The sequence below is a fragment of the Catharus ustulatus genome, chromosome 3, assembly GCF_009819885.2.
Source record: "Catharus ustulatus isolate bCatUst1 chromosome 3, bCatUst1.pri.v2, whole genome shotgun sequence".
NCBI classification, from domain to species: domain Eukaryota; kingdom Metazoa; phylum Chordata; class Aves; order Passeriformes; family Turdidae; genus Catharus; species Catharus ustulatus.
The window spans coordinates 1225403-1249182 of record NC_046223.1 but is presented as its reverse complement, the minus strand read 5'-3'; the positions used below and the strand labels follow the sequence as shown (position 1 = coordinate 1249182).

General features: G+C 43.9%; 1 protein-coding gene across 18 annotated transcripts in view; it reads left to right on the top strand.

Moving 5' to 3' along the window:
• Positions 1 to 22435, top strand: part of CCDC88A (coiled-coil domain containing 88A) — a 60624-nt gene extending 38189 nt beyond the window's left edge. Inside the window, exons 18-36 of one of the 18 annotated variants that reach the window (XM_033053881.1) lie at positions 441 to 582; positions 1166 to 1342; positions 1838 to 1999; positions 3884 to 4161; positions 4692 to 4835; positions 5319 to 5505; positions 5866 to 6011; positions 6673 to 6765; positions 6938 to 7152; positions 11724 to 11807; positions 12820 to 13023; positions 13308 to 13379; positions 13917 to 14003; positions 14127 to 14183; positions 14328 to 14408; positions 15767 to 16020; positions 17008 to 17491; positions 20963 to 21062; positions 21567 to 22435. In XM_033053881.1, coding sequence (XP_032909772.1) covers positions 441 to 582; positions 1166 to 1342; positions 1838 to 1999; positions 3884 to 4161; positions 4692 to 4835; positions 5319 to 5505; positions 5866 to 6011; positions 6673 to 6765; positions 6938 to 7152; positions 11724 to 11807; positions 12820 to 13023; positions 13308 to 13379; positions 13917 to 14003; positions 14127 to 14183; positions 14328 to 14408; positions 15767 to 16020; positions 17008 to 17491; positions 20963 to 21027 — 2932 coding nt within the window. In that variant the 3' untranslated portion in view covers positions 21028 to 21062; positions 21567 to 22435. Of the gene's footprint in view, positions 1 to 440; positions 583 to 1165; positions 1343 to 1837; positions 2000 to 3883; positions 4162 to 4691; positions 4836 to 5318; positions 5506 to 5865; positions 6012 to 6672; positions 6766 to 6937; positions 7153 to 7874; positions 7920 to 11723; positions 11808 to 12819; positions 13024 to 13307; positions 13380 to 13916; positions 14004 to 14126; positions 14184 to 14327; positions 14409 to 15763; positions 16021 to 17007; positions 18216 to 20962; positions 21063 to 21566 lie in introns of those variants that run through there. The other 17 variants (XM_033053880.1, XM_033053882.1, XM_033053884.1 and 14 more) reach the window with 17 other exon arrangements.
• The last annotated feature ends 1345 nt before the right edge of the window (positions 22436 to 23780 follow it).

The window sequence follows — 23780 nt, the reverse complement described above, 5'->3', positions numbered from 1 at the left end:
ACAAAGTGTGCACCTGCACAGTCCTGTGCTCCATCTCCTTCCCTGTCCTCCCCCTTTGGAGCTGGCTGGAAATGGGAACTGATGAAAATCTTGCTCTCCAAATACTTCACATCCTAATTGAGTTCAGGTCCCCGCTGGATTCGCTGGAGGGGAGCCAGGGGAGTGCAGGCACCACTCACTAATGATGCACAGAAACCCAGCACCCCCCTGGTGGGCCTGAGTGGGGCTTTTGCTGGGTCTAACATGTTTTAAAAGAAAGGAGGAGTCAAAAACGGTTTTGACAAGCATCTTCTGGTTATTTTTGACACAGGACTTGCTGTGGATGCTGAGGTGTTGTCATACTTTTGACCACAGCACTCAGGGATGTTTGAATGTAGCTGTGAGTCTGCTCTAGAACATGTGTAACTTAAAATACAGACTCTTTTTTTGTTGTTGGCCAGTAGGTACAAGCTTTTGGAGTCCAAATTAGAATCCACACTCAAGAAGTCTCTGGAAATAAAAGAAGAAAAAATTGCTGCTTTGGAGGCTCGTTTGGAGGAATCCACAAATCTGAACCAGCAGCTGCGCCAGGAACTGAAAACAGTAAGGAAAAAGGCATTTTCCAGTAATAAATAATATTGAATAACATTAAATGAACTGTTGTTATTTCACACTTTTTTTGTGTAAGACAGTAAAAAATGAGCATCGTTCAGGTGATAGAAAGCAGGACAGAGGTGTGAAGGCTTTTAAGACTGTGTTGAAATCACATGAAAAGTTGTTGAGTTTATTCACTGGCCCTGAAAATGTCAGCTGGATAAATAACCTGGAGTTGATTTGGTTTGGGATGTCATTTCCAGCTACATTTCCTGGCCTACCTTGAGCAGCCTGAGTAGGTTGGTTAGAAAAGGAAATTCTTTCAACTTGGTTGTAGAGTTTTAGTATAAAAGTTGGGGGGATACAGTTAAAAACACTGAAATAAAATAGAAAATAGAGGTCTGCTGTTTGTTGGGGTTAAACTGTCCATATCCATAAATAATTTGTACATCATCTCCCCAAACATGTACAAAAACCAAATTTACTAATTTTACAGCACTTCCTGTTCTTTGAGAAGGGGCATGGGCAGGTAATTAATTAATAAATTTGGATATTGTGGAAAAAATTCTAACCTTAACCTAAACAATTCCAGGTGAAGAAGAACTATGAAGCTCTCAAGCAAAGACAAGAAGAGGAAAGGATGGTTCAGAATTCTCCTCCAAGAAGTGGAGAAGAAAATCAATCTGTCAATAAGTGGGAAAAAGAAAATCAGGAGACAACGAGAGAATTATTGAAAGTGAAAGACAGATTAATCGAGGTGGAGAGGAATGTAAGATGTGTTTTAAATATAATTCTGCTGGTAATTATTTGTGGTGAGCTGTTGCAGCAATGCAAATGAGGGTGCTGGTAAGACACTTTAATTTATCACCTCGTTTCCACCCCAGGCAGAACCTGAATTAAATACAGTGCATGTAGCAGCTGGATTCTGCTCTGTGGGATACCATAAAGCACTTGACAGGCATTTAAAAAGGAAATCTGCAAACCTGAATGTGCCCTTTTGAATCCACAGCTCTCTCTCAAATAAATCCCTGTTATACAGTCCCTGTCCTGGAGGTTCCTCCCCTGTTTCTCCACAGGTGCAACATCTGTTACCTGCTTTCCTGGTGATAAATCCCCCCAAAGTGTGTTTGTTCTGCAAGTTTATCCCACCCTGTAAATCTCTGCACAGTCCTACTGCTTTCTAAGGTCTGGGAAACACTTGTGTTTTATCTTGGAGTTCCTGGAGCAGCAGTGAGCTGAGGTTTTGTGTGGCTTTTTCCCCCAGAATGCGACGCTGCAGGCGGAAAAGCAGGCGCTGAAAACGCAGCTCAAGCAGCTGGAGACCCAGAACAACAACCTGCAGGCTCAGATCCTGGCCCTACAGAGACAGACTGTGTCCCTGCAAGAGCAGAACACAACTCTGCAAACTCAGAATGCCAAGCTGCAGGTAATGCTGCCTCAGTTTGCTTTCAAAAATAAAATCAAGGAGTTTTTTCCATAGGAAAACTTAAAATACGTCATTATCATGAGCTTTAAAATCACATTTGGCTTCCTGGAGAGACATGGGAAAGAGGGTGATAATAGTTTGATTGCTGATGAATAATTACATTTTTAGAAATTGGTTTTATCCCTTGTCCAATGTAAAATTTTGACTTTATACTTTGAAGTAGAGTGGATTCCAAGATTCCTTGGGTGTTTATTGTATTGATACATCTAAATTCAGTCAGGGAAGTAGTGTGTCCAACCATATTCTAATAAACTTTATCAGTTTTTATAAATACCTAAAAAATTAAAAGTAAAACCATGCCTAAGAGAAAAATCAAGATATTAAATGCAGAAGATCTTTAAAAAAACCCCAGCAAAATAAAATGGAAAGCTACATAAATATGTGGAGACCTGAATTTAGATAATTGAGAGGCAGTAAAAAAGGTAATGTGTGACCATGGAAATTATATTAAAATGGTTGTCCCCAGAGTCTTGCAGCTCTTCTGGCCAAAACTCAGATGTTGCCCTTACAGTTTAATAGGGCTATTAAATATGCATCTTTTTTCTTAAATATTCTTATTAATGGGTTTAATGCTTTTTGGAGTTCTAAGAATCAAAACTCCTTCAAGAGGGATCTGTGTAGTTCCTCTTTTGTCTCATGCCCAGCAGCTCAGACCTTTCCTCTCTGGCAAGGCAATTCTCCATGAAGTGCAAGTTGAAATGTGTTCAGGAAAATCAAAATGATGAACTGTTGACTAAATCTGAGCTGCTCTACCTGGGCTGTGCCAAAACTGTTCCTGGGCAACTCATTCTTCTCTTCCTCCTGATAGCCATAAGGGGCAGCCAAGGGAAAGGATGTCTGAGAAGGGTGACTGGGAATTCTGACCTAACCAAACTCAGATTCAGCCTGGGAAGTTTCCCAGCGCACCGATGCCATCAGACATGACTTCATTTCCAGTGAAAGGTTCAGCTTTCTCATCTGTAACAAAGAACACTGCAGTTCCAGCAGGAAGGGATTTGTTCCCTGGTAACAGCGGGAACTGGAGTGAGAGGTGGAATTTTTTTTTTCCTTAATAGATACCCCAAGGGTATTAGAAGGCTGAGTAGTTTGTGATTTTCATCTCTTGAACAGGAAAGAGAAGGAAGCTGGTACAGCTCAGGTGACAAGCACCAATTCTTTAAGATATCCAGGGATTTCTCCAGAGGCACAAGAAGTGGAGTTGCTGGTTGGCTGGGGCTTTTTTAAACTGTCTGATGTTGAAGGCTTTAGTGCATTAATGCATATTAATACTGGTCTGGGACAGCTGTTGGAGAAGTGCAGTTCCACAAAAGAGCACAGAGCAGAACATGGGTAGTTCCTTCCAGGTGCTGTTACTTATCTCCCTCTCTCTGTTAAGTGGATGCTCTGTTGGAGCTCTCATTGTGAGGGTATGTGTGGATACCATGAAGATTTTATGGTGACAGAATGTTTTAAAGAATAAACTTCCATGCTAGTGTGAGAGTTCCTTTTATTTTAGTCATGCCACAGATTTGGCTTTTATCAGGATCCCTGGTGATCCATTTCTCCAGTGTGAGTTCCTTTTGTTTTAAACATGTCACAGATTTGGCTTTTATCAGGATCACTGGTGATCCATTTGTCCAAGGTGAATTCCTTTTATTTTAAACATGTCACAGATTTTATCAGGATCGCTGGTGATCCATTTCTCCAGGGTAACTTGGCGCTGGAGGGAAATGGCAACAAAAAGGTTGCCAGTGGAACAAGCAGAAGTTCTCTGAGGGTTAAACCCAAGAAATGTTGAAATGGGAGCTGAACTAACCCAGCTGTGCCCCCGTGTTCCTGGTGCAGGTGGAGAACTCCACGCTGAACTCGCAGAGCACATCCCTGATGAACCAGAACGCGCAGCTGCTGATCCAGCAGTCGGCCCTGGAGAGCGAGAGCGAGGCCGTGCTGAAGGAGCGCGAGGACCTCAAGGGGCTCTACGAGGCCCTGCTCAAGGACCACGAGCGCCTGGAGCAGCTGCACGAGCGCCAGGCCGCCGAGTACGAGTCCCTGATCGCCAAGCACGGCAGCCTCAAGGCTGCTCACAAAAACCTCGAGGTGGAGCACAAGGACCTGGAGGATAGGTAAGTGCTGTCAGCAGAAATCACTCTGGTAAAATATAGAATATAGAATGAATAAAATATAGAACAGAATGTAAAATCAATAAAATGAATAAAATCACCGAGTCCCTCATTGCCAAGCATGGCAGCCTCAAAGCTGCTCACAAAAACCTCAAGATGGAGCACCAGGACCTGGAGGATAGGTAAGTGCTGTCAGCAGAAATCACTCTGGTAAAATATAGAATGAATGGAATATAGAATGAATTAAATATAGAGTAGAATATGGAATGAATAAAATCACCATTGCTTAATCGCTAAGATGTAACAAGTCCCTCATCGCCAAGAACTGCAACCTCAAGGCTACTCACAAATCTTGGAGGTGGAGCACAAGGACCTGGAGGATAGGTAAATACTGTCAGCAGAAATCATTCTCCAATAAAATGATAGCATTAATAAAATCACCATCACTTAGTCACTATGATTTCAACTTTAACTGAGGCCATTTCAGCAAAATTCCTTTTTTTTTGGTCATTCTGCAAATTTTGTTTTTGCAGGTACAATCAGTTGCTGAAACAGAAAGTGCAGCTGGAAGAGCTGGAGAAGGTTCTCAAGACAGAGCAGGACAAAATGCTGCAGCAAAGTGAGAAACATGAGACTGTGGCAGCAGAATATAAAAAACTTCGGGATGAAAATGAAAGGTAAAGAGAATTCTGGCAGTGCAGCACCTGCCAGGGCAGCCTGAACAAGTGGTGTGTTCTTCACAGTTCTTTCATTTGCTATTCCAAATATTCATGATCCCACAAAAATAATCATTATATCCTGAGGGGACAGGAGGGACAAAGGGAGCCCAGGAATGAATATGTGTAACCTCCACAATGGAAAAAGTTTGGGCCATTCCTGTTTTGTGTTGTCAAGAAATCCTGGCTGTTCTGTAGGATTCTTTTATTCTGAAAAGTGGCATCTTTAAAAGCAGTTGTGATGTAGAGATGCTGCACAGAGAACAGTGCTTGGCTCAAAGGCAGGGCACATTCCTGGGAAAATGAGGCTGGGATAACTTAGAGGATGTGACAGTAAGGGATTAGTGTGTGTGTTTTATGGAGTGGTTGGGAATGTCATCTTTCAGAGAAGTGTGGGTAACAAATTCATTTCCAGCACTCTTTGATGGTGTCTCTGCATCCCAGGCTCACTCACACGTACAGCCAGCTCCAGAGGGAGAATGAAGTGCTCCAAACTGACCACAAGAACCTGAAAACATTGTTGAACAATTCCAAACTGGAGCAAACACGGTTGGAAGCAGAGTTTTCCAAACTCAAAGAGCAGTACCAGCAACTGGATATTACATCAACAAAGCTAAATAATCAGTGTGAGGTATGTGGGAATTCTGCTGTTTGTAATGGCTGGAATCACTGGAATATTTTTGTAACTGTATTTATAGGTTGATAAAATCATATGAAGTGTGCTGGAGTATCAGTCATTTATAGATAATGAAGTGGATCCAAAGACTAATTAATTGGCCTACTGTACACAATTCCAGTCTCATATTAGGGAAACTGGTTTAAATTATTTAAAGCACCAAAGAGGCTTTCATCAGTTGATTCATGATTTAATTTTGAGTTTGATTTGACTCTCAGAATCCCTCTGTAGACCTAAATTTTCCTGATAATCTCACAATGTGTGTGTAAAGTACACTCACATATAAATTAATGGGCAATTCATCTGTTTTAACAGCTGCTCAGCCAACTTAAAGGAAACCTGGAGGAGGAAAACAGACACCTGCTGGATCAAATCCAGACCTTAATGCTGCAGAACAGAACATTACTGGAGCAGAACATGGAGAGCAAGGATCTCTTCCACGTGGAGCAAAGGCAGTACATGTGAGTTGTGCAAACAAGGAAATTATGAGGGCAATACCACCAATACCTGCATTTTTAAAAAATACCTTTTTTTATATAGAGTTTAACACATGTGCTACTTCTGAAGTGCTTATCTCTAAAATTAGGGTTTCAGTGATAAATGTAAAGGAGATAACTCAAAATATGAACATGATATTTGTAGTTCTAAAGGATCAATGAGGCTGTCTTCATTACTGATGATGGAAGTGAGGAATAAAAGCTATAATTATTCCTCATTCTGCTGCTGGCAAAGTTTAGATTTGTAATCACTGTATTTGTAGGTTGATGTGTTCATACATGAGTCTACATACATTTAGATTAATTTGTAGATTTGTATTCTAAACTTCTTTAGTGGACTCAAGAGAAGAGAAAATGTGCTTATCTAAGTGATACAGCACTTTATCTAAAAAGGAGGAATATGTAATAAAGGCAAATGGAATTTTATTCCATTCTGTATCATGAATTTAAGCCTAAGGCTGGTTGTTTGCCCTATCTCTTGCTTTTTCAATAAGAAACAAGTGTTATATAAGAATTCCTCACAGAAGGTGATAATTTTCACATAACTGATTCCCAGAGGAACATGCTGCCCACGCACCCTGTATATGTTTTTGGAGCATAAATTACCATTAATTTCTGTTTGCAGTGACAAACTCAATGAACTGAGGCGGCAGAAGGAGAAGCTGGAGGAGAAGATCATGGATCAGTACAAATTTTATGAGCCATCTCCACCAAGAAGGTACTGGGGAACATGATGTAAAATAAAATACAGCTCTAAACCACGGCACACTTGTGTTCCCACTGAAAATCAGGATGGGAATCACCTCTGTGCCGTGCTTAAAAGTGAGATCTGCAGGCTGAGCAGGGTGCTACAAATGCAATGAATGTGCTTGCTGTGTTGTTGGTGACAGGAGGGGTAACTGGATCACACTGAAGATGAGGAAGCTGATCAAGTCCAAGAAGGACGGGAACCGCGAGCGCCTCAAGTCGGTGACGCTGACGCCCACGCGCTCCGAGTCCAGCGAGGGATTCCTGCAGCTACCCCACCAGGACAGCCAGGACAGCTCCTCCGTGGGCTCCAACTCCCTGGAGGATGGGCAGACCCTGGGCACCAAAAAGAGTAGCAGTGAGTACTGCAAAGCGCTCGGTGGCGTGAATAAACCTTGGCCAAATGTTGGAAAAGTCTGCGTGTTGTGGAGGATTTGTAAAGGTCATTTTTTCAGTCTGTAGGAATGAAGCCTGAATTAATTCAGTAAGGACAGAGGTTCTTGCAAACTCCATGAAGTGTTTTGGGCAGAACTAGTTCTGAGCATTTCTGTATCTCCTAATGCAAACTCTCAGTGCCTGGGTAAGATGGAGCAGGCACTGGGACTGGGTCAGGTGAGCAGGGTTTGGGTTAGAGTTGTCAGGTGTCACCACAAGGACCCTTTTTGTTTCTCCCTCTTGTCCCAGCATGACTCTTTCCCCTTGTCATGGAAGTGTTTTCCCAGCTGTGGCTGTGCTAACATCCTTGAGTTCCCAAAAACACCTTCTGTCTGAAGGTGTTCCCCCAGCATCTCACAGAACCAGCGATGAAATCTGGATATGCAACAAGAAGTGTTAATGCAGAAACACAACCTGGGAAAAATACAGGAATTGTAACTGATCTGAAATTGGAGTGGTTGAGAGGGAGAATGAAGACACAGAGAAGTGTGATTAGCTAGAATATTCCAGGCACAATTTGCTGACCTTTTGCCATCCTATTAGGGTGCCCATGATCTATAAGGCCAGATTCTGTTTATTATTATTTATTATTTATTATCTGTGTTTTTTGTGCTTCCCTCTTGGCATGAATCATAAACTGCCCAGTTTCTCACAACTTGAGTGATGGAATTACAGCCAAGTTACCAGGATGTAATGGTTCTATTTAATAACTGTGCACCAAAAGCATTTTGGCTGTGCATGTAAAAGCATCAGAATCCATGTGCATTAACAGTCACTTCCAGCCTTTGCACTACTACTTTTAAATGTGATGTACTGGGGTTCAAAAGCCAGCAGGTCTGGGGTTTGTGCCAGCTGTGAATTACAGCCATTATGATGTGGTTTTTTGTTTATTCTGTGCTTCTTGCACAAGCATAGTCAAAGTTAAAAACATCCCAAAAATGCTATTTCAGGAAAATTAATAATAAAATAGCTCAGGGGTGTATTTTAGCACTTTTGTTACTAACTTACCCCTTTGGGGAGCTCAGCCTTTTTCAGTGTAACCTTCAAAAGAGGTACTTTGAAACTCGTTTAAAAAGCAACTGTTGCTTTTACATCCAACCCGTGAGTGGTGTGGAACTGGGGAGTGACTGAAGCTGTCCTGGGTGTGTGTCAGTGGGAGCTGGGAGCGTGCACGCCGTGGTTCAGCCCATCTGCATCTGTGTCAGCAATGTCATGTTCTGGAAGGGCTTTTTCTGTGACACTTTTCTTTGCATGATCCTCGGGACCTTGTAGTGTGCAGTTACCCTCCTGGGGAGCCACGGCTGCAGTTACGGTGGCTGAGCCTCAAAAGGGGCTTGAAGCTCTTCAGGCCTCATTAATTTTCTACTCCATGGACCTTGTTCATGTTTCCCTTAATCCCAGTGTATTTATCCACAAACTGGAAGGGCTGATCTAATTCCGGATCCTAACCTTCCTGCATTGCTCATGTCGCCATGGAAACCAGAGGTTTGGAGAGAATTCGGATGTGTTTTGTGCCAGCTCAGCTCTGCCAGTCTGAGACAGAGATCTGAGACAGCTTGTGCCTCCCAGAGCAGAGAGAATATCTCAGTGTGACAGTGCACGTTTTGCAGTCTGTTTCTTCTGCTCCTAGAGTGACTGGGAGTCCTAAATCCCGGGATTTGGGGACTTTTCTTTTCCCTGGGAAGCAGCTTGGCAGCAACAGCTTGCACTGAAGGAGCTACAGGAGGGAGCAAAGTGTGAGTGCCACCTGTCTGTGTTGGAGCTCTCTGTGCTGGCTGAAGAAGAGTTCAGAGCTGGGGAAGGAGCTGGTTCCAGCAGGAGCTGCGGAGCTGAAATGTCCTGAGTGTCCTTGAGGGGGCAGCTCACCTTCCCTGGCACAAACCAGTGATGATCTGAGCTGCAGGACTGAGTATCTGGCACCCAGATCTCCAGGATACACAGGGCTCACACCCCCATTCCCTGTCAGAGATTCTGGTTTCAAAAGTATTTACTGTGGGTGACAGCTGTAGTTTTTCCTCTTTTGTGGCTGGTGGTGGAGATTGTGTTTTCCCAACACAGGCCACTTTGTCATGCAGAATGTTTCCAGGAGAGCTGTTATCTCCCTGGGAAAGGTGATCTTGGCACAAAAATCAGGTTGCCCTGTTCTCAGAGAACACCAGCTGAGGTCTCAGGGTGTGGCCAGAGGCTGTGTCTGATCCCTGTGGGAAGGAGGGGATGTCTGGAGGGCTTTGCTGTCCCAGCACAGGTTAATTCTGCAGGAGATGTGTGTTCCTGACTGCAGGATTTCATACCTGCTGCAAGTACAGCCTACTTCTTCCCAGCTACTGCCCCAAATTATTATTGATCACCCCTGATGATCAGCTGAGTGCCATGGATCTGATAACTGCTCTGTGCAAAGCTTTTCCTCTGCATGGATTCTGAGCTTTTCCAAAGAAGACCCACAGCAGGCACAGGGGATTTTTGTTTCCTGTGGAGAAATTCAGATATCCTTTGCTGGCTTCCACTTTAGCCTCTCCAGGAGATGAACAAATTCCCAGGGAATTGGGACTGTTAGTAAACTCTCATCTCCACTAGGAACACCAGGAGCAGGCATGCTGTGCCACAGAGGGAATAAAAGGATTGTTCTGGGCTCCATTTTCCAATTCCAAGGCATTTTGAAGATTTCTGCCTCATGTTTTCTTCTGTGCATGAACAAAACAGTGTCAGGATTTTAAGGCAGAATTCCCCAGAGGATTCCAGACAAGCAGGAGAGTTACAAGATGGGACATTTTCCACTCAGTTGAGGAATTCTGCCATACTCATCATTCATTCTCAGCTCAGAAAGCAAGAAGGTGTTTGTGGAATACTGAAAAGAAGAAGAACAGCTGATTTCTGCTGGAGCTCTGCCATCCCAGTATTAATTACTATTATTACAATTCCAGGACATTTGCTGAAGTGAACTCTGTGCAGACATTACTGACAAGGTTTCCCATGCAAGAATTTTGGTTTTGGATGCAGGATTTCCAGGACATACCCCTTCCTGAGGGGTATAAACCTGAGAGCCATAAACCAGCCCTTTGGAAGGGATCTGTGTTATTGGACAGGAAGGACAGATGACTCAAACACTTCTTCAGTATCCTCTGGTTGCTTTTTCATAAGGTTCAGGAGTTTTTATTGAAAAGGAGTCACTTGTTGTCCATAAATTATTACAGAGGGATGAGTTATTTTGTCTGTAAAGGATTACAGAAGTTACAGAGGCATTTATTTTTTGTCTGTTGTCCTGATGACAACAAGTAGGACTAGAACAGAATTACCTCTGTGGTTAGATTGGTTTGTGAACCTGCTCCTGTGGGTGCAGAGCTGATGGAGAGGGAGGAACAGGGAATATTTCAGTGCCAGGGTAGCTCATGTGCACTTGTAAATGGTATATATGATATATATGCACTGCTCTGTACACAGAACTGCTGTGTGCCAGGCTGGGGGAGCAGGGCACACCTCCCAAAAGGGGCTGCAGAGACAAACCAGGCACAGCATGGTCCTGCAGAAAGAAATCACTGCTTTGGGCACTTCCATCCTGTGTCCCCTTCTGCATCTTTCCTGTGCCTGGAATCAGCCCCCAGGCTTCCCCAAGGCGGGTCAGCAGTTCCTGATGCAGAGTTCCTGACTCCAAGGACAAGATTAACTCGTGACTTCCCCCTCCTCCCTCTTTTAATACTATTTGTAATTTTAACTCTGTAATTCTCCTGGTAGACTTTAACTCGGTTTTCCTTGGGCCCTCCCAAAACGTTACAGCAACACTCACATTTGGATTTTCTTTTGCTGTTTTGTTTTTTTTTTCCTTTGGTGGTTTTTTTCAGCTAAAATATTTGCACATTTGAAGCAGATTTGTTTTAGTATTTTACCAAAATGCTGCCCACAAATTACATTGGTCAGAAAGCCCTTGCAGGTTTTCCATGAGACAGTAGATGACCAAAGTGATTACTGAGCACAAAATGGAAGAGCTGAAGACTGTGTCCTTTTAGATGTACAGGCAAAGCATTACAGAATTATTATTAGCATTAAGCATTATTAGCCCCCAAAAATAATGATGTGAACTTATTTTAACATAGAAATTGTGCTTAGAGATACTTTCATTTTCAGCTTTTTTTGGCTTCACATTTTTCTTTATGTTAAAAAAAAAGTTACTTTTCACAGTAAAAATTAGGTAGTGGTCAATTCCTGTAATCACCTGCAAAGAAGTTACATTTATTTTTTCAAGAGCTTCAAACTGTATTGCCCTCTGCACTGTGATTTCCAGTGCATTTCTGAGTTACCTATGGAAGCTTTCCTGTTTCAGTGTGCTTCCATATTTCATTATCACCCAGAAGCAGGAGAGTGATAGCTTTTAGCATAGCATAGCTTAAACTCAGACATTCATTTCTGTCCTTAGTTTCAACATTTAACTTCCATCTGTTCTTCTCCCTTTTTTTCTTTCATTTCCCTGTTTCCGTTTTTCCTCATGCTATGACATAAAAGTGGGTGCACTGAAAAGACTGCCCTTTTTGAGGAACAGACCGAAGGAAAAAGACAAAATGAAGGCCTTCTACCGTCGCTCCATGTGTAAGATTTATGACAGTTCAGCTTCTTCTCAATGGCTACACTGGCTTCTGTTACTAATTTTTCACTAACCTCTCCCTGGACTGCGCTCTATTTTTCCTCCTCTTTTGCAATGTGCAAGTCCTGCTACGGTACAAGGAGCTGGAGCTTTTTACTTTTTCTTTCCCACCCCCCCCACCTTTTTTTTTTTTTTTCCTTAAAAAAAAAAAAATCTTTGGCACTGAATACTTTATGTCTGTGCAGCTGTGCACACACATGCAGCCATGCACTTGCATATAATCTATTCAGTGCCTTGTGACTGCATATATTTGTATACATGGCTGTCTATATACACATGGCCCCATGTGTATATGAATTTACAGTGCACTGTGTTAACAGGAATAGTTCTAAATGACACGTTCCATTAAGCCTTTTGTTAAGAAGTCACTGTAATTTTTTTATTTTTATTTTTGTTTAAAGCAAGCGTAGGAGATTGTGCAAGGCTCTCTGGTGGTCTGTCACTCTGCGGGTGTTCCTCAGTTCTCGTTGCCAGAATGCTACATTGATTTCTTTTGTTTCCTTTTATTTTCTAATGAGGGGTGGACAGTTTTCTCGAGTGTGGGGAAGTGAAGGTGAATATCATCAGCTGTGGTATTTTTCAGATCCTCTCTCTGTTGCTCTGTAAACCCCAGTGTGCCTGCAGTAACCTGCACTGTACAAGGATCCCGTGGGAGCAGTTTTGTCCCCGCTCATCCCATTTTCTCACGGCAAGCAGAGCCTCTAACAGCACCTGGCGCATGGCGATCCCTGAGCGAGCTGTTTTGGGCACCTCCCCGGGCTCAGGAGCCCGAGCCCCTCCCTGCCTCCCTCCCTCCCTGCTCCCTCCCGGCTGCATGCGGTACCCGGGGTGCGGTTTGCTCCTGCCGGCTGCGGGCGCTTTAAACGCTTCGAGAACTGTCCGACCTTTGCCATGCCAATTAACAACCCCCGCGGGTTCATTGCCCACGCTGATCATTTGCTTTCATTTGCATCCCAGCCATGAATGACCTGGTGCAGTCCATGGTCCTGGCAGGAGGACAATGGACAGGTAGTTCTGAGCATCTGGAGGGTCCTGATGATATATCCACGGGTAAAAGGAGGAAGGAATTGGGAGCTATGGCCTTCTCTACTACAGCTATCAACTTTGCCACTGTCAACTCCTCCACAGGCTTCAGATCCAAGCAGTTGCTAAATAATAAAGGTATAGGTAGAAGCTTTTTGCACCCTGATGTAACTGTGTGAATGTTAATGTTTTAAGTTTTTTTTTTCAATCTTAATAATTGAGTTGCAGTGCTAATAATAATGAACTGGTTTAATAACTGCAGTTATAAAATGCTTCAAGGCTTTTCCTACAGAATGTTTGCTAAGTAAAAGTGGATTGCTTTGAAAAATATTTTAGTCTTTACAGTTTTACCAATGATAAGTATTTTAATAATCTTTGCACTTTATTTTATTTTACATCTTCCTTTATGTCTCTGTGTGTAGATACTACATCCTTTGAAGATGTAAGTCCACAAGGTATTAGTGATGATTCTAGTACAGGATCAAGAGTTCATGGTAAGATGTGAGCTTTAATGAAATGAATTAAGGATGTATGATGTGAATGTTAATGAATTTGTGAAAATACAGTGAATGGCATCGTTGCAATGAGCATGCTCTCTCTGATTTTCATTGTATCATTTCTTCAGATTCTCCTTTCTCTCTTTAACTACTACATCAGACAGATGTTCTGTATCTCTAGAAAGTATTTGTGAAGTGCATCTGAACAGGATCAAAACATTTTCCCTTTCAGTGGGAAAATGTGTTAACTTCCATTTGGAGTTACTAGTAAATAAAGGAAGTTAGCATTTCAGTCTTAAAAAAACCCCAAGCAAATCTGGCCTGAGTTTTCAGTGTTTATTGTTCAGTGAACCCCAAATTTGCCATGTGCTGTAGTTTATAAACTCATTACTGTTCCTTCAAGCAAAGCTTTGAAGTGAAAAACAGGCTATTAATAGAAGTGAAGTTTTAGCTGTACCATAAACATTTACAAAGAGTACAAGCAGCAGACATTTTTGAGGCTACTAACAGTGCATTTCCCTTGTATTGGCTTAGGAGTACAGGACTTTGTCTGTGCAGATGCTCTTGCTCCTCCTGTCCGTGGCATTCCAGCCCTGTGCAGGGTTCCCTGTCAGATCTGTTGTAAGTGACCTGAGCACAGCAGCCCCTGCATGCCCCTGTGTGAGCCCTGCTCTCCCTCTGAGCACTCAATTCTAAACACATTCTCTCTCTTTTCCTCTCCTCTGTACCTCGCTATTCCTGTAGTGCCCTTTTCCAAAGTGTCCTCTTGGACCGCCTGGAAATTCCTTCGCTTTCTGATCTGTAAGAACCCACTTTGTTCCCATGGGCATGTTGGGCCTGGGAGCTGGTGCATGATCCTCTGAGCATTCTGGCAGCAGAATGTGAAGGTGCTGTGTCCTCTGCTAAAATGTTGTTCATCATGGTGTCTCCTAATTTTCCATTCAGCTTCCAGACCAGCCAGCCTTGATAGTGGCAGGACATCCACTAGCAATAGCAATAACAATGCTTCACTCCATGAAGTCAAAGGTATGCTGGGGGTGAATTCACATCCTTGCTTCATTTCCATTCTTTCTTTTCTGTAAGATCATCTGTAGAGTTTCAAAAGCCCCCACAACCAAAAAAAATCCAGCATGTGCTTCTTTGAGTGTTTGACAGCCTTTGTTCCCCAGACTAGAAGCACAGGTATTTTATGGTTTTAATAAGTATTAAAAGGGTGGTGGTAGTTTTTAACCAAAAAATATTTTAAACCAAACCTAACTCGGATAACATTGTTACAAAATAAGAATTCCCCCCCAAATTACTGTAAAAGCTTTTTAAGCTGAGAAGTTGCTCCTTTTTTTTTTTTCTCCAAGCATCTTCCTGCACTGCACTGCTGCTGTGAGCTGTGTGCTGTACAACTGCACAAAATGGCACTTGTGATTCATGCTGGAAAACCTTTATATTTTTGGTTTTAATAGATTATAAACATCCCTAGATTTATCATTATTCTCTGAATGTTATGTATTAAGAGCCCTGATATATTTTTGTGTCTCGTGGCTGTTGCATAGATCAGACTAGAGCACTGCCAGCTCAAGACTTCATTTAATATTCATGGCTTGCATCTCTTAAATGGTGTCTGCTTGTTTGGAAATTTAGGAATGAATGCTAGCTGAATAATTCTAATAGTTTATTTTATGTATGTTAGATTGCTCCCTTCTGTAAAAGATCCCTTGAGGTCCTCCTTGCCCCAGTGTCTATACAGGGTTAGGCATTTCCACCATAAACAATTTATCTTGATCCAAATGTAATTACATTTCTTAGGAGTGACATGAAGCTGGAAATACTTGATTATCCATCAGTATTTTTTAAGCAATTCATAGTTACTGACAAATAAAATGAGCTGGTGTTGTGGAAGTTATTTTGCATCTAACACCATGTGCTTCCTTCAGGTCCCAGTTGTAACAAACAGGGAGTAACAGCAGGAATTTTTGGAGAAGCAGCATTCCTGTGTAGTTCTTGATGGAGAAAATACTTCCTTTCCACTCAATCCTTTGTATTTCCTTTAACATTTAATTACCCTGTGCCTCTCAGTGATGCTGAACAGGAGTGGAGATGTCTCTTTAGTCTCTTGGAATATGATATTATATAGGTGGAGGCACAGATTATAAGTGAAGGTAATTTTTATTAAAAAACAAATCATACCATGTTTGAAGAGCTGCAAAAGGTAAGTCAGGGGAGTGCAGTTTTACAGAGCAAAAAATAACAACTGGACTTTTTTTAGTCTTTGAAATAGAATGAATATGAACTGAATGTGGTGGCATTGCAGATTGGAGTGGGGTTCTGCAGGTTGACAGCTCTTTGGTGTATTTCTGATGGGAATACTGACTGCCTTCCCCCCAAAGCAGGTGCAGTGAACAGCCAGAGCAGGCCCCAGAGCCACAGCAGCGGGGAGTTCAGCCTGCTCCACGAGCACGAGGCCTGGTCCAGCAGCAGCAGCAGCCCCATCCAGTACCTGAAGGGCCACACCAGGTCCAGCCCTGTGCTCCAGCACAGGACACCTGAGAGCTGTGGCAAACACACCAAAACGGGCTCCCCTGGCAGTGAAGTGGTCACCCTGCAGCAGTTCCTGGAGGAGAGCAACAAGAGGAACTCCAGTGAGGTCAGTCCAGAGTGTTTCACCCCATCTTGGGCTCAGAATTAGTGCAAGGCACAGTGAGCAGAGTTCCTTCCGGATTTCTCAGAGCTGTGGTCACACCTGCACTGTCCAGTTCCACCAGCAGGAAATCTGGAATTCTGCAGCTCTGTGGTGCCTGGGTTGGGTAGGAAAGTTCTGTAGTGACAGAGCTGTGCAGTGTCTGGGGGACATCAGGCTCAGAGTGGGCTCAGTGTTCTCCTTCCAGTCCAGCAGCAGCTGCTGTCAAATCTGTCCTGCATCAACAGCAAGGAATCTGTTGGATTTCATTCCCTGAGGAGACTCTTGTCTGCTTCAGTTTCATCTTAGCAATACTGGGAGATGAAAAGTGACCTTGGAACTTACTGAAATCTGAGAGGAGTAAGATGAAGGGAATGTTTCTGTGAATCAGTGACAGTTTCTCAGCCCAAAATCACCTAATCTCTGCTGGTGTTCCAGGTTCTGCATCCCTGCTTCTTGAGCAGATCTGCCCAAACTCCTGTAGGATATCCTGCTGCAGGATAAAGCCAGCCAGTCACTGTGACTGGGGCCTCTCAGGAGTGAGGGTCCAGGATTGTCTGCCACAGATCTGGAGAACATCCTGCATTTTTTGGTTAGATACTTCAAATGGCTCTCACCCGTGGTCTCCCTGAGGAAGATTTTTGGCGTTTAAGCACTGGGCAATATTATTCTGGCAGTACAAAGTGAGAAGCTCCACCTAAGTCATCAAGCCAGGTCCAGTGCTGTTCACAAATCCCAAAATCCCTTTCACAGCCTCACAGACCCATGCTGAGGCCAGAGTGTGAATATTGTTCACCTAAACTCTTTTTTTGTAAACTGTACAGAGAACTCTAAAGTGTGCATCGTAAATGTTTAATACCGCTTTTCAAAAAAACCTCAAATCTTCATAAAATTGTTCTTCATGTATGTCCACAAAAATTGCAGTTTAGAGACTCGAGTTTGCTGTTTTCCCAGATGAAGTCTGCGAGCGAAGAGAACCTTTTAGACGAGGTGATGAGAAGCTTGTCCGAGTCTGCGGAGCTGGCAGGGAGGGAGAAGCTGCGGAAGCAGCCGGGGGCTGGCTGTGGCATCGTCAGGTCCCTGAGCGTCAGGAACACGGTGGATTTCGCAGATGGACGATCCCTAAAGCCAGAGCAGCTGGTCAGGCCCAGCCTCAGGAAGGCTGAGGATCTCTGCTTCAGCAGCTCTCCCATCAGATTCACCCCCGGCGCCCCAGGCAAGGCGCGCTCCGTGAAGGAAAAGATCCAAGCGACTGTGAGCCAGCGACAATCCAGGGACTGCAACCCCTACGCCACCTTACCTCGTGCCAGCAGCGTCATTTCCACGGCAGAAGGAAGCACCCGAAGGACAAGCATCCATGATTTTTTGTCTAAGGACAGTAGGCCGCCCGTGTCCGTGGATGCAGCGCCGGCCGACAGGAGTGCTCCGCCCAGCTCCAGTGAGTACCCGGCCCTGCGGGTGTCCTCTCCTTGTGTTCACTGTGTGCCTGCCGGGGGGGAGGCAGCGCCCTCGCTCGCACCACGCCTTGTAGGAGGCAGCTCCGAGCCCCCCAAGCCTTCCAGGATGGAAAGGCCAGGTTGTCGGGAGAGGACTTTGCCGAGCGCGCGCGTGTTCTGGGATAAAGCCAGCGGCTCTGGCGGTGCGCCCCAGCCCTTCTTATCCCTCAACACCGAGCTAGTCAGCAATATCAGTGGATTGCCCCCGAGACCCACCTCCAAAGCAGCTGATCAGGCTAACGTGTCGGCCTTTAGGTCGGTGCTGAGGGGCCAGGAGCAGCCTTGTGCTGCTCCAAAGGCTCCAGGGGAGCCGCGGGCAGAGCCTGTCCCTGCCTCCGGCGAGGCGCAGTCCCCGCTGCTGGTCTCTGAGGATAACCAGACCCTGTGGTATGAGTATGGCTGTGTATGAAAGTTGTGTTGTTCAATATGTGCCCAACGTGCCATGGAGGTGTTCTCCATGTCCACTGGATGAGAGAGCAAACTCCCCTCCAATGAAGGAATCCCTCCTGGTTTATCCGCGGGGTGGTTGTTCCCTGCGGACGGCGGCTGCGGACTGTGGCATGTTTGAATGTGGAACTGTAACCCCACCAAAGCCTGCATGAAACATTAATTGCACTGTGTATATTTTTGCATGCCTTTATAATACAAGCTCTTATTTTTATTTGTCACGCATTGCAAATATTTGGGTGTTTTGCTGTGGTTACTGCTGCATGTTGAAGTGAGCGCATGGCCAGAGCGGCGCAGGGAGCAGCGTTCCTGGGACAAGGACTGCACTGCCAGAGGTGCTCCAGCTCTCAGGGCTGGCACTGATCATCTGCTTGCAGGGAAAAAAATTTTTTTTTTCCCCTCTTCTTTCATAGAAAGAAACATTTGGAGAGATCTCAGTGTGTTTTGACCCTTTATGAATGCGCGAGGTACAAGTGCCAATAATCCGAGTAATTCAGTGCCTCTAGTTTGCACAGTAAATCTTAATTACTGTCCATGCTGAGTAATAAACACACAGACCATTCATAATCCCAGACAGAAATATAATCCTTACAAAGAGGTGATAAACAGTCACATGATACACAGCACTTGTCATGAAAAAATGACCTTTTCCACCTTTTCCCTTTGGTCTGCTTTGTCTTTCCAGTCGTGGGTGCAACTGTGGTGAAGTGTTTGCTTTTATCAGGGGTCAAATAACAGGCTCCTTGTGATGTACAGGAATAAAAAAAACCTGCCTCGAGTATGGTGGAAATTCATTTTTTCTTGCCAATGGGAAGTACCAGTGATTTAATAGAGAACAAATGGTGTAACAAAATAACAGAAAATGTTAAATTAACACAGTTAAATAAAAGAAGAGGTTATGGGAAGATGTGAATTCTTCTGCAAATAACTAGTTAAATTCCAGATGAGCAGCTAAAGAGAAATGCTGAAAGGTAATTACTTAGTGTGCCACTGTTTCTGCATGTGCTTGAAACTTCGAAATGGTAAATTTAAACAGAGTTCAAAATTGTATCAGATTTCAGTCAGGCTTTGAACATGAGCACTTCTTTGCAGGAGGACTTTGGTTATGCCAGTTTGTGGAAGCTAAAATACATTACCAAAAATGTGAATGACAGTATAGCTAGAGGGAAAATAATTAAAATTGAAAATATATATTGAAAACAACAAATGTCACATTCCATTTTGTACAATTGCATTTATTCTGCCAGCAGTTTTGTGGCAGTCACAGAACCACTGTGTGGGCTGAACTTTTCATTCCTTAGTGCTTAATTAGGGAGGGGCAGTGAATCCATAGCTCCCCCAAGGAAGAGCAGCAGATATCCCATGTTTTCTGTGGGATGGGAAGCCCTGCATTTCAGGAGCAAGGGGAGGATACTGAATGTTTGTGGAGAGCAAAAATTGGGTGTTTGGGGGTGTGACACAGTCCTTCCCCAGGTCTGCTCAGTGGGCTGATAAATCCCTCACTTCTCTCAGTGCTGGGTCACTTATTGCTGTGTTCCCTCTGGAACTGTCTCAGCGGCAAAAGAATGAGAAACCTGAGATTTATAATCTTAATTTCACACACGTTCACTCTCACAGAGTGTTCTGGGCTTGGGTCATGGCACTGGACTCTGCAGCTGTGCTGGGATTAGGTGGGAGGTGAGAGTGCCAAGCAAAGTGTGCTCGAGGCATTCTGCAGTGATTTAAGGAATTACAATCCCAGCTCTCAGAGCACTTAATCCAAACTCCCCCTGTGCTGCCAGGGCCTGGCTTGTGTTCCCTGTGTCCTGCACAGACACTGCTCACAACAAGTGTGTGGCTGCTCTAGGTCAGCTCTGGCTGCTCAAGTCTCAGGTGTGCTGTGGCCTCCTCTTGCTCAGGTCCTTAGGCAGTCCCACCTACACAAACTCTGAGTTCCAAGGGCTTTGGAACAGCCATGAGTGTCCAGGAGCACTAGTGCTGCAGTGTGAGTTGGAGACTGCCCTTGTCCAGCTCAAGCCACTCTTCACTGCTTTGTCAATTTGCAATGAACTGCATTTCAGTTCTGAGGAGAACTTGTTTAGCTCCACTGAGTTGGGCAACAGCATTAAAGAGCACTTTAATGGCTCTGAATAATGACTTATCAGTGTTTGTTACATAGGAAAGAAGGAAAATGTTGTCATGGACAGAAGGATCTCTTTTTGTTCTCCACCTTTTGGTCTTTATAAGAAGTTCATGGATGTCTGTCTATGTTCAAACAGTGGAAGGTTCCATGGGATTCTTTCCATTCCCAGTCCCTGCTGCTCCTCAGCCCTGTGCATGGCAGGCTGTGAAACACACGGAGCCCTTGCTCATTCCTTGGATCCTACTGCCTTGGACAGTGCTGAGCTGGAGCTTTGCATGACCCTGATAAACACTGAATGTGTGGCTGCTGCCCAGAAAGGTTCTGTAGTTCAGGCTCAGCCCTTTGCTCACTGTTAAGGTTTGCTTGAAGCTTTGCTTTCAGTGACTGGTGAATTCAGATGCTGCGTTTTGCATGTTCAAGCTGTTGCATGCAAAGGGAGTTTTGTGGTTTGTGGAACTGAATGTGAACGTTTCTGTCGGTGTGCAGCAGGTCAGACTTCAATGAAAGAAGTTCTCTGCTAGGGTCAGTCAGCTGTGGTTGCACCTTTTGCTTTCCATTCATGCAGGAATGCAGGGTTGGTGCAAAAGGTGACACATACCAGGAATGACACTGGCTGTTGTAAATGCTGAGATGAATGTCAGTGAGTGTAGCTGAGCAGGCACTTGCAATGAGTTTCTTCTGTCCCTCTCCTCTGTCCTTTCCTCTTAAAAACAACCAGAAAGTGTTTATGTATCCTTTTGCTCTCCTAGTGAGTAGAATGTGTTTTGATGCATGAGGGTTTTTTGGTTTTTTTTTTCATGTCCTGATAAACACAATGAATAACCTGAAATGCTTTTCTCTGCAGATGTGGAAGCTATCCCAGAAAGCAGAAATTCAAAAAGCAGGTCTAGGGAGCAACAAAGCTCCTAATTCTATTACCCACTACCTGAGCTGTGGGCCAAGTGGTGAGTTTCCTGCCCAACCTGTAAATGAGATGAATTTCATTTACAACAAACTAACAGCATTCCATCTCAGCCCCAGAGCACATTGCATTAACCAGATGTAAATCCTGCTTGCTTACCTGGCTTCTCTCGCGCTCACTCCTTAGGCCAGGAGGGTGGCTCTCCAGAGCTTCTTCCAGAGGCAGGGAAGCTCATCCTGCCTGTAAAAATGATATTTATTTTTATTTTTCCATTCTCCCAAAGAGGAAAGTTCAAATAAACCCAGTTAAGAAATAATACTGGAGTCAGTTTTAGACAGGGCCAGGTAAAATCAGAGTATTCAGTACCCCACGGAATCTGCCTTTTTTATAAAGCTTGTTTTTGGTGTTCTGTCCTCTTCTCCTTTCCCTGAGCCCCTTTGGTGCATGCTGTTAGTGCTGTTAGTGACTGAACTCTGTGTGTTGTGCCTCTACACCTGAAGCTTTTTTCTTACACTCTTTTCTCTTTCTGCCTTTCGACTGCACACAGAGAGAAAAGTGTCCTTCAGTATCTCAGTGTGAAGCCTTTATATCTGAAGTAACAAGACAGCGACTGTAGGAATCATTAATAAAAAAATTAAGGGAATTTTTTACATTCTTCGTGACTAGAGCAGGCAAGAGATAAAAACCTACCTACCTACCTTCCTTCCTTCCTTGAATCAAGGAGCTCTACTGGAGTCTACTGCCGAAAATGTGTAGATGGTCTTAGGAATTATTGCACATTGCACTGTTAAGATCTACTGAATAAAGGACAGTTCTCATCTCCCTAAGGACCAAGGATTTTAAGGTCTCAAGAATTACTCCAGGGGAAAAAAAAATAAACAAAAAACAAAGCAAAACTTCTTTCATCTTCTGTTTTTGAAATTAGCCATTGATTTGCTTAAGCTTCTGCTAATAATTAGCCAAAAACCCCCCAAACTAGCAGTTTCTATTTACGTCTGTAAATCTAAAGGAAATGCTGTAGAGTTTTGTTGGAATGGACTGTACATACAGATACAAAAACCTCACAGCTACTGGCACTTCACTGCCTTATTTGGTTAGCATAATCTGCATGAAATTGCTCTTAAGAAAGTTGATGCTGATTTTTGTTGCATACTGCGAGAGAACAATTTGTTTACATCCATGGAAAAGCTCGGTAACTAACAGAAGTGGGAGTCATGGGATAATGGAATTGTAGAGACATTGTTTGTCCTTTGTGTTTTTCACATTCCCAAGTTATTCTGCATATGTATGTTCAGATGTTTCTGACAGGAAACTGTCTGGTTTTTCTACAACTTTTATTTTAATATGAGGTTGTTTTCCACAAATGCCATTTCCAGGATAAGACTGTCTTACGATGTTTGTGTATTGACTAATTTTTTATTTTTTTTTTTTTTTTACTGTTTGTCTTTTGACATGAGCTGATTGTGGCTTAGGAGGTTTCTTGATGGCAAAAAGAAATGTAAATAATATCATATGCATTTTACAATCAGTTCCCTCTAAGGTTATCTTTTACTAGATACATTTTGTTCATTATTGATTTATATTAAAGTCAACAAATGTTATTGGTACATTTGGTGGTTGCATATGTTTGTGTGGAAGGATTTGCAGCGAGCTCAGAGGAAGTGGGCAGGAACTGAGGCCCAAAACGAGTGGTTGTATTTTATCAAAGCCAGTAAGCACATTCCTTTCCTCATGCAAAGGGTCGAGTTCCCTGTGTCACCTCTCAGCGTCCAGCAGGCAGGTTAATGTCACCTGCAGCTTCCTCAGGTGAGCCCCACTGCTGAAGGCAGTTCTACAGATTCAGAACCTTGAAATCTTCTCAGAAAGGGGAGAAAAGAGGCATGCACAATAAGCTTCAGAAGGGGAAATTTTCTGTTTTCTTTAAAATGAGTTTGTTCTGTAATTTTTTGTGGTGATAAAATGGGCTGGAAGATGTGTACTAAGGGCATAGCGGGTATGACAGACAATTCAAAGGCCATAAAGATGAGAGAAATCTCTGCACTCTGAACGGCTCAGGCTCATGGCAGGGGCTGTGCCTGGCTTCTCCCTCTGCTGACAGGGGGCTGGTGCAGCTCAAACCCCCCAGCCAGAGCCAGGAATGGGAACTGCAGTGCCAAATGCTGCCCGTGCTGCCAGGATCCCAGCGGGTGCCCGTGCTGGGGACACTCGCAGTGTCACTGTCACAACTCTGGCACTCCCGTGGAGCACTGCTGGGCACTGCCCTCAGCACACCTGGCTGTGTCCCTGCCATCCCACTCCTGTCCACTGAGCAGCTCAGCTCTTCCCAAGCTGGCTTGGCTTTGCTTTGCTTTGCTTTGTTTTGCTTTGCTTTGCAGAGAAGTTCCCGTGGCTCTCTGTGCTCTGCCAATTCCCCTTTCCTTCTTCCTTTCTTCACCTTCCCAGTCTGTGCCCTTAAGGGGAAATAAAAAAAGCAAATTTAACTGGGGAGCAGCTTCACAGTTCCTGCTAGTCCCAGGAAGCACAGGGCAGCTGTGGGACTGTGTCCACAGGAGCACACCCCCCCTTTGTACCCCAAACCCAGCTCCAGGTTACAAAGGAGCTTCTCATGCCATGCAATGTCTGTGTTTTATTTACTTCTCTGGTAGTCTCTGAGGATTTAGCAACATTCCCAACACCTATGGTTATTATTATTTCTAAATTTTGTCCAGGACATGATGCAGCCTAACAAAGGAGCTCATGTGTGATTTTTTTTTAGGGGTAG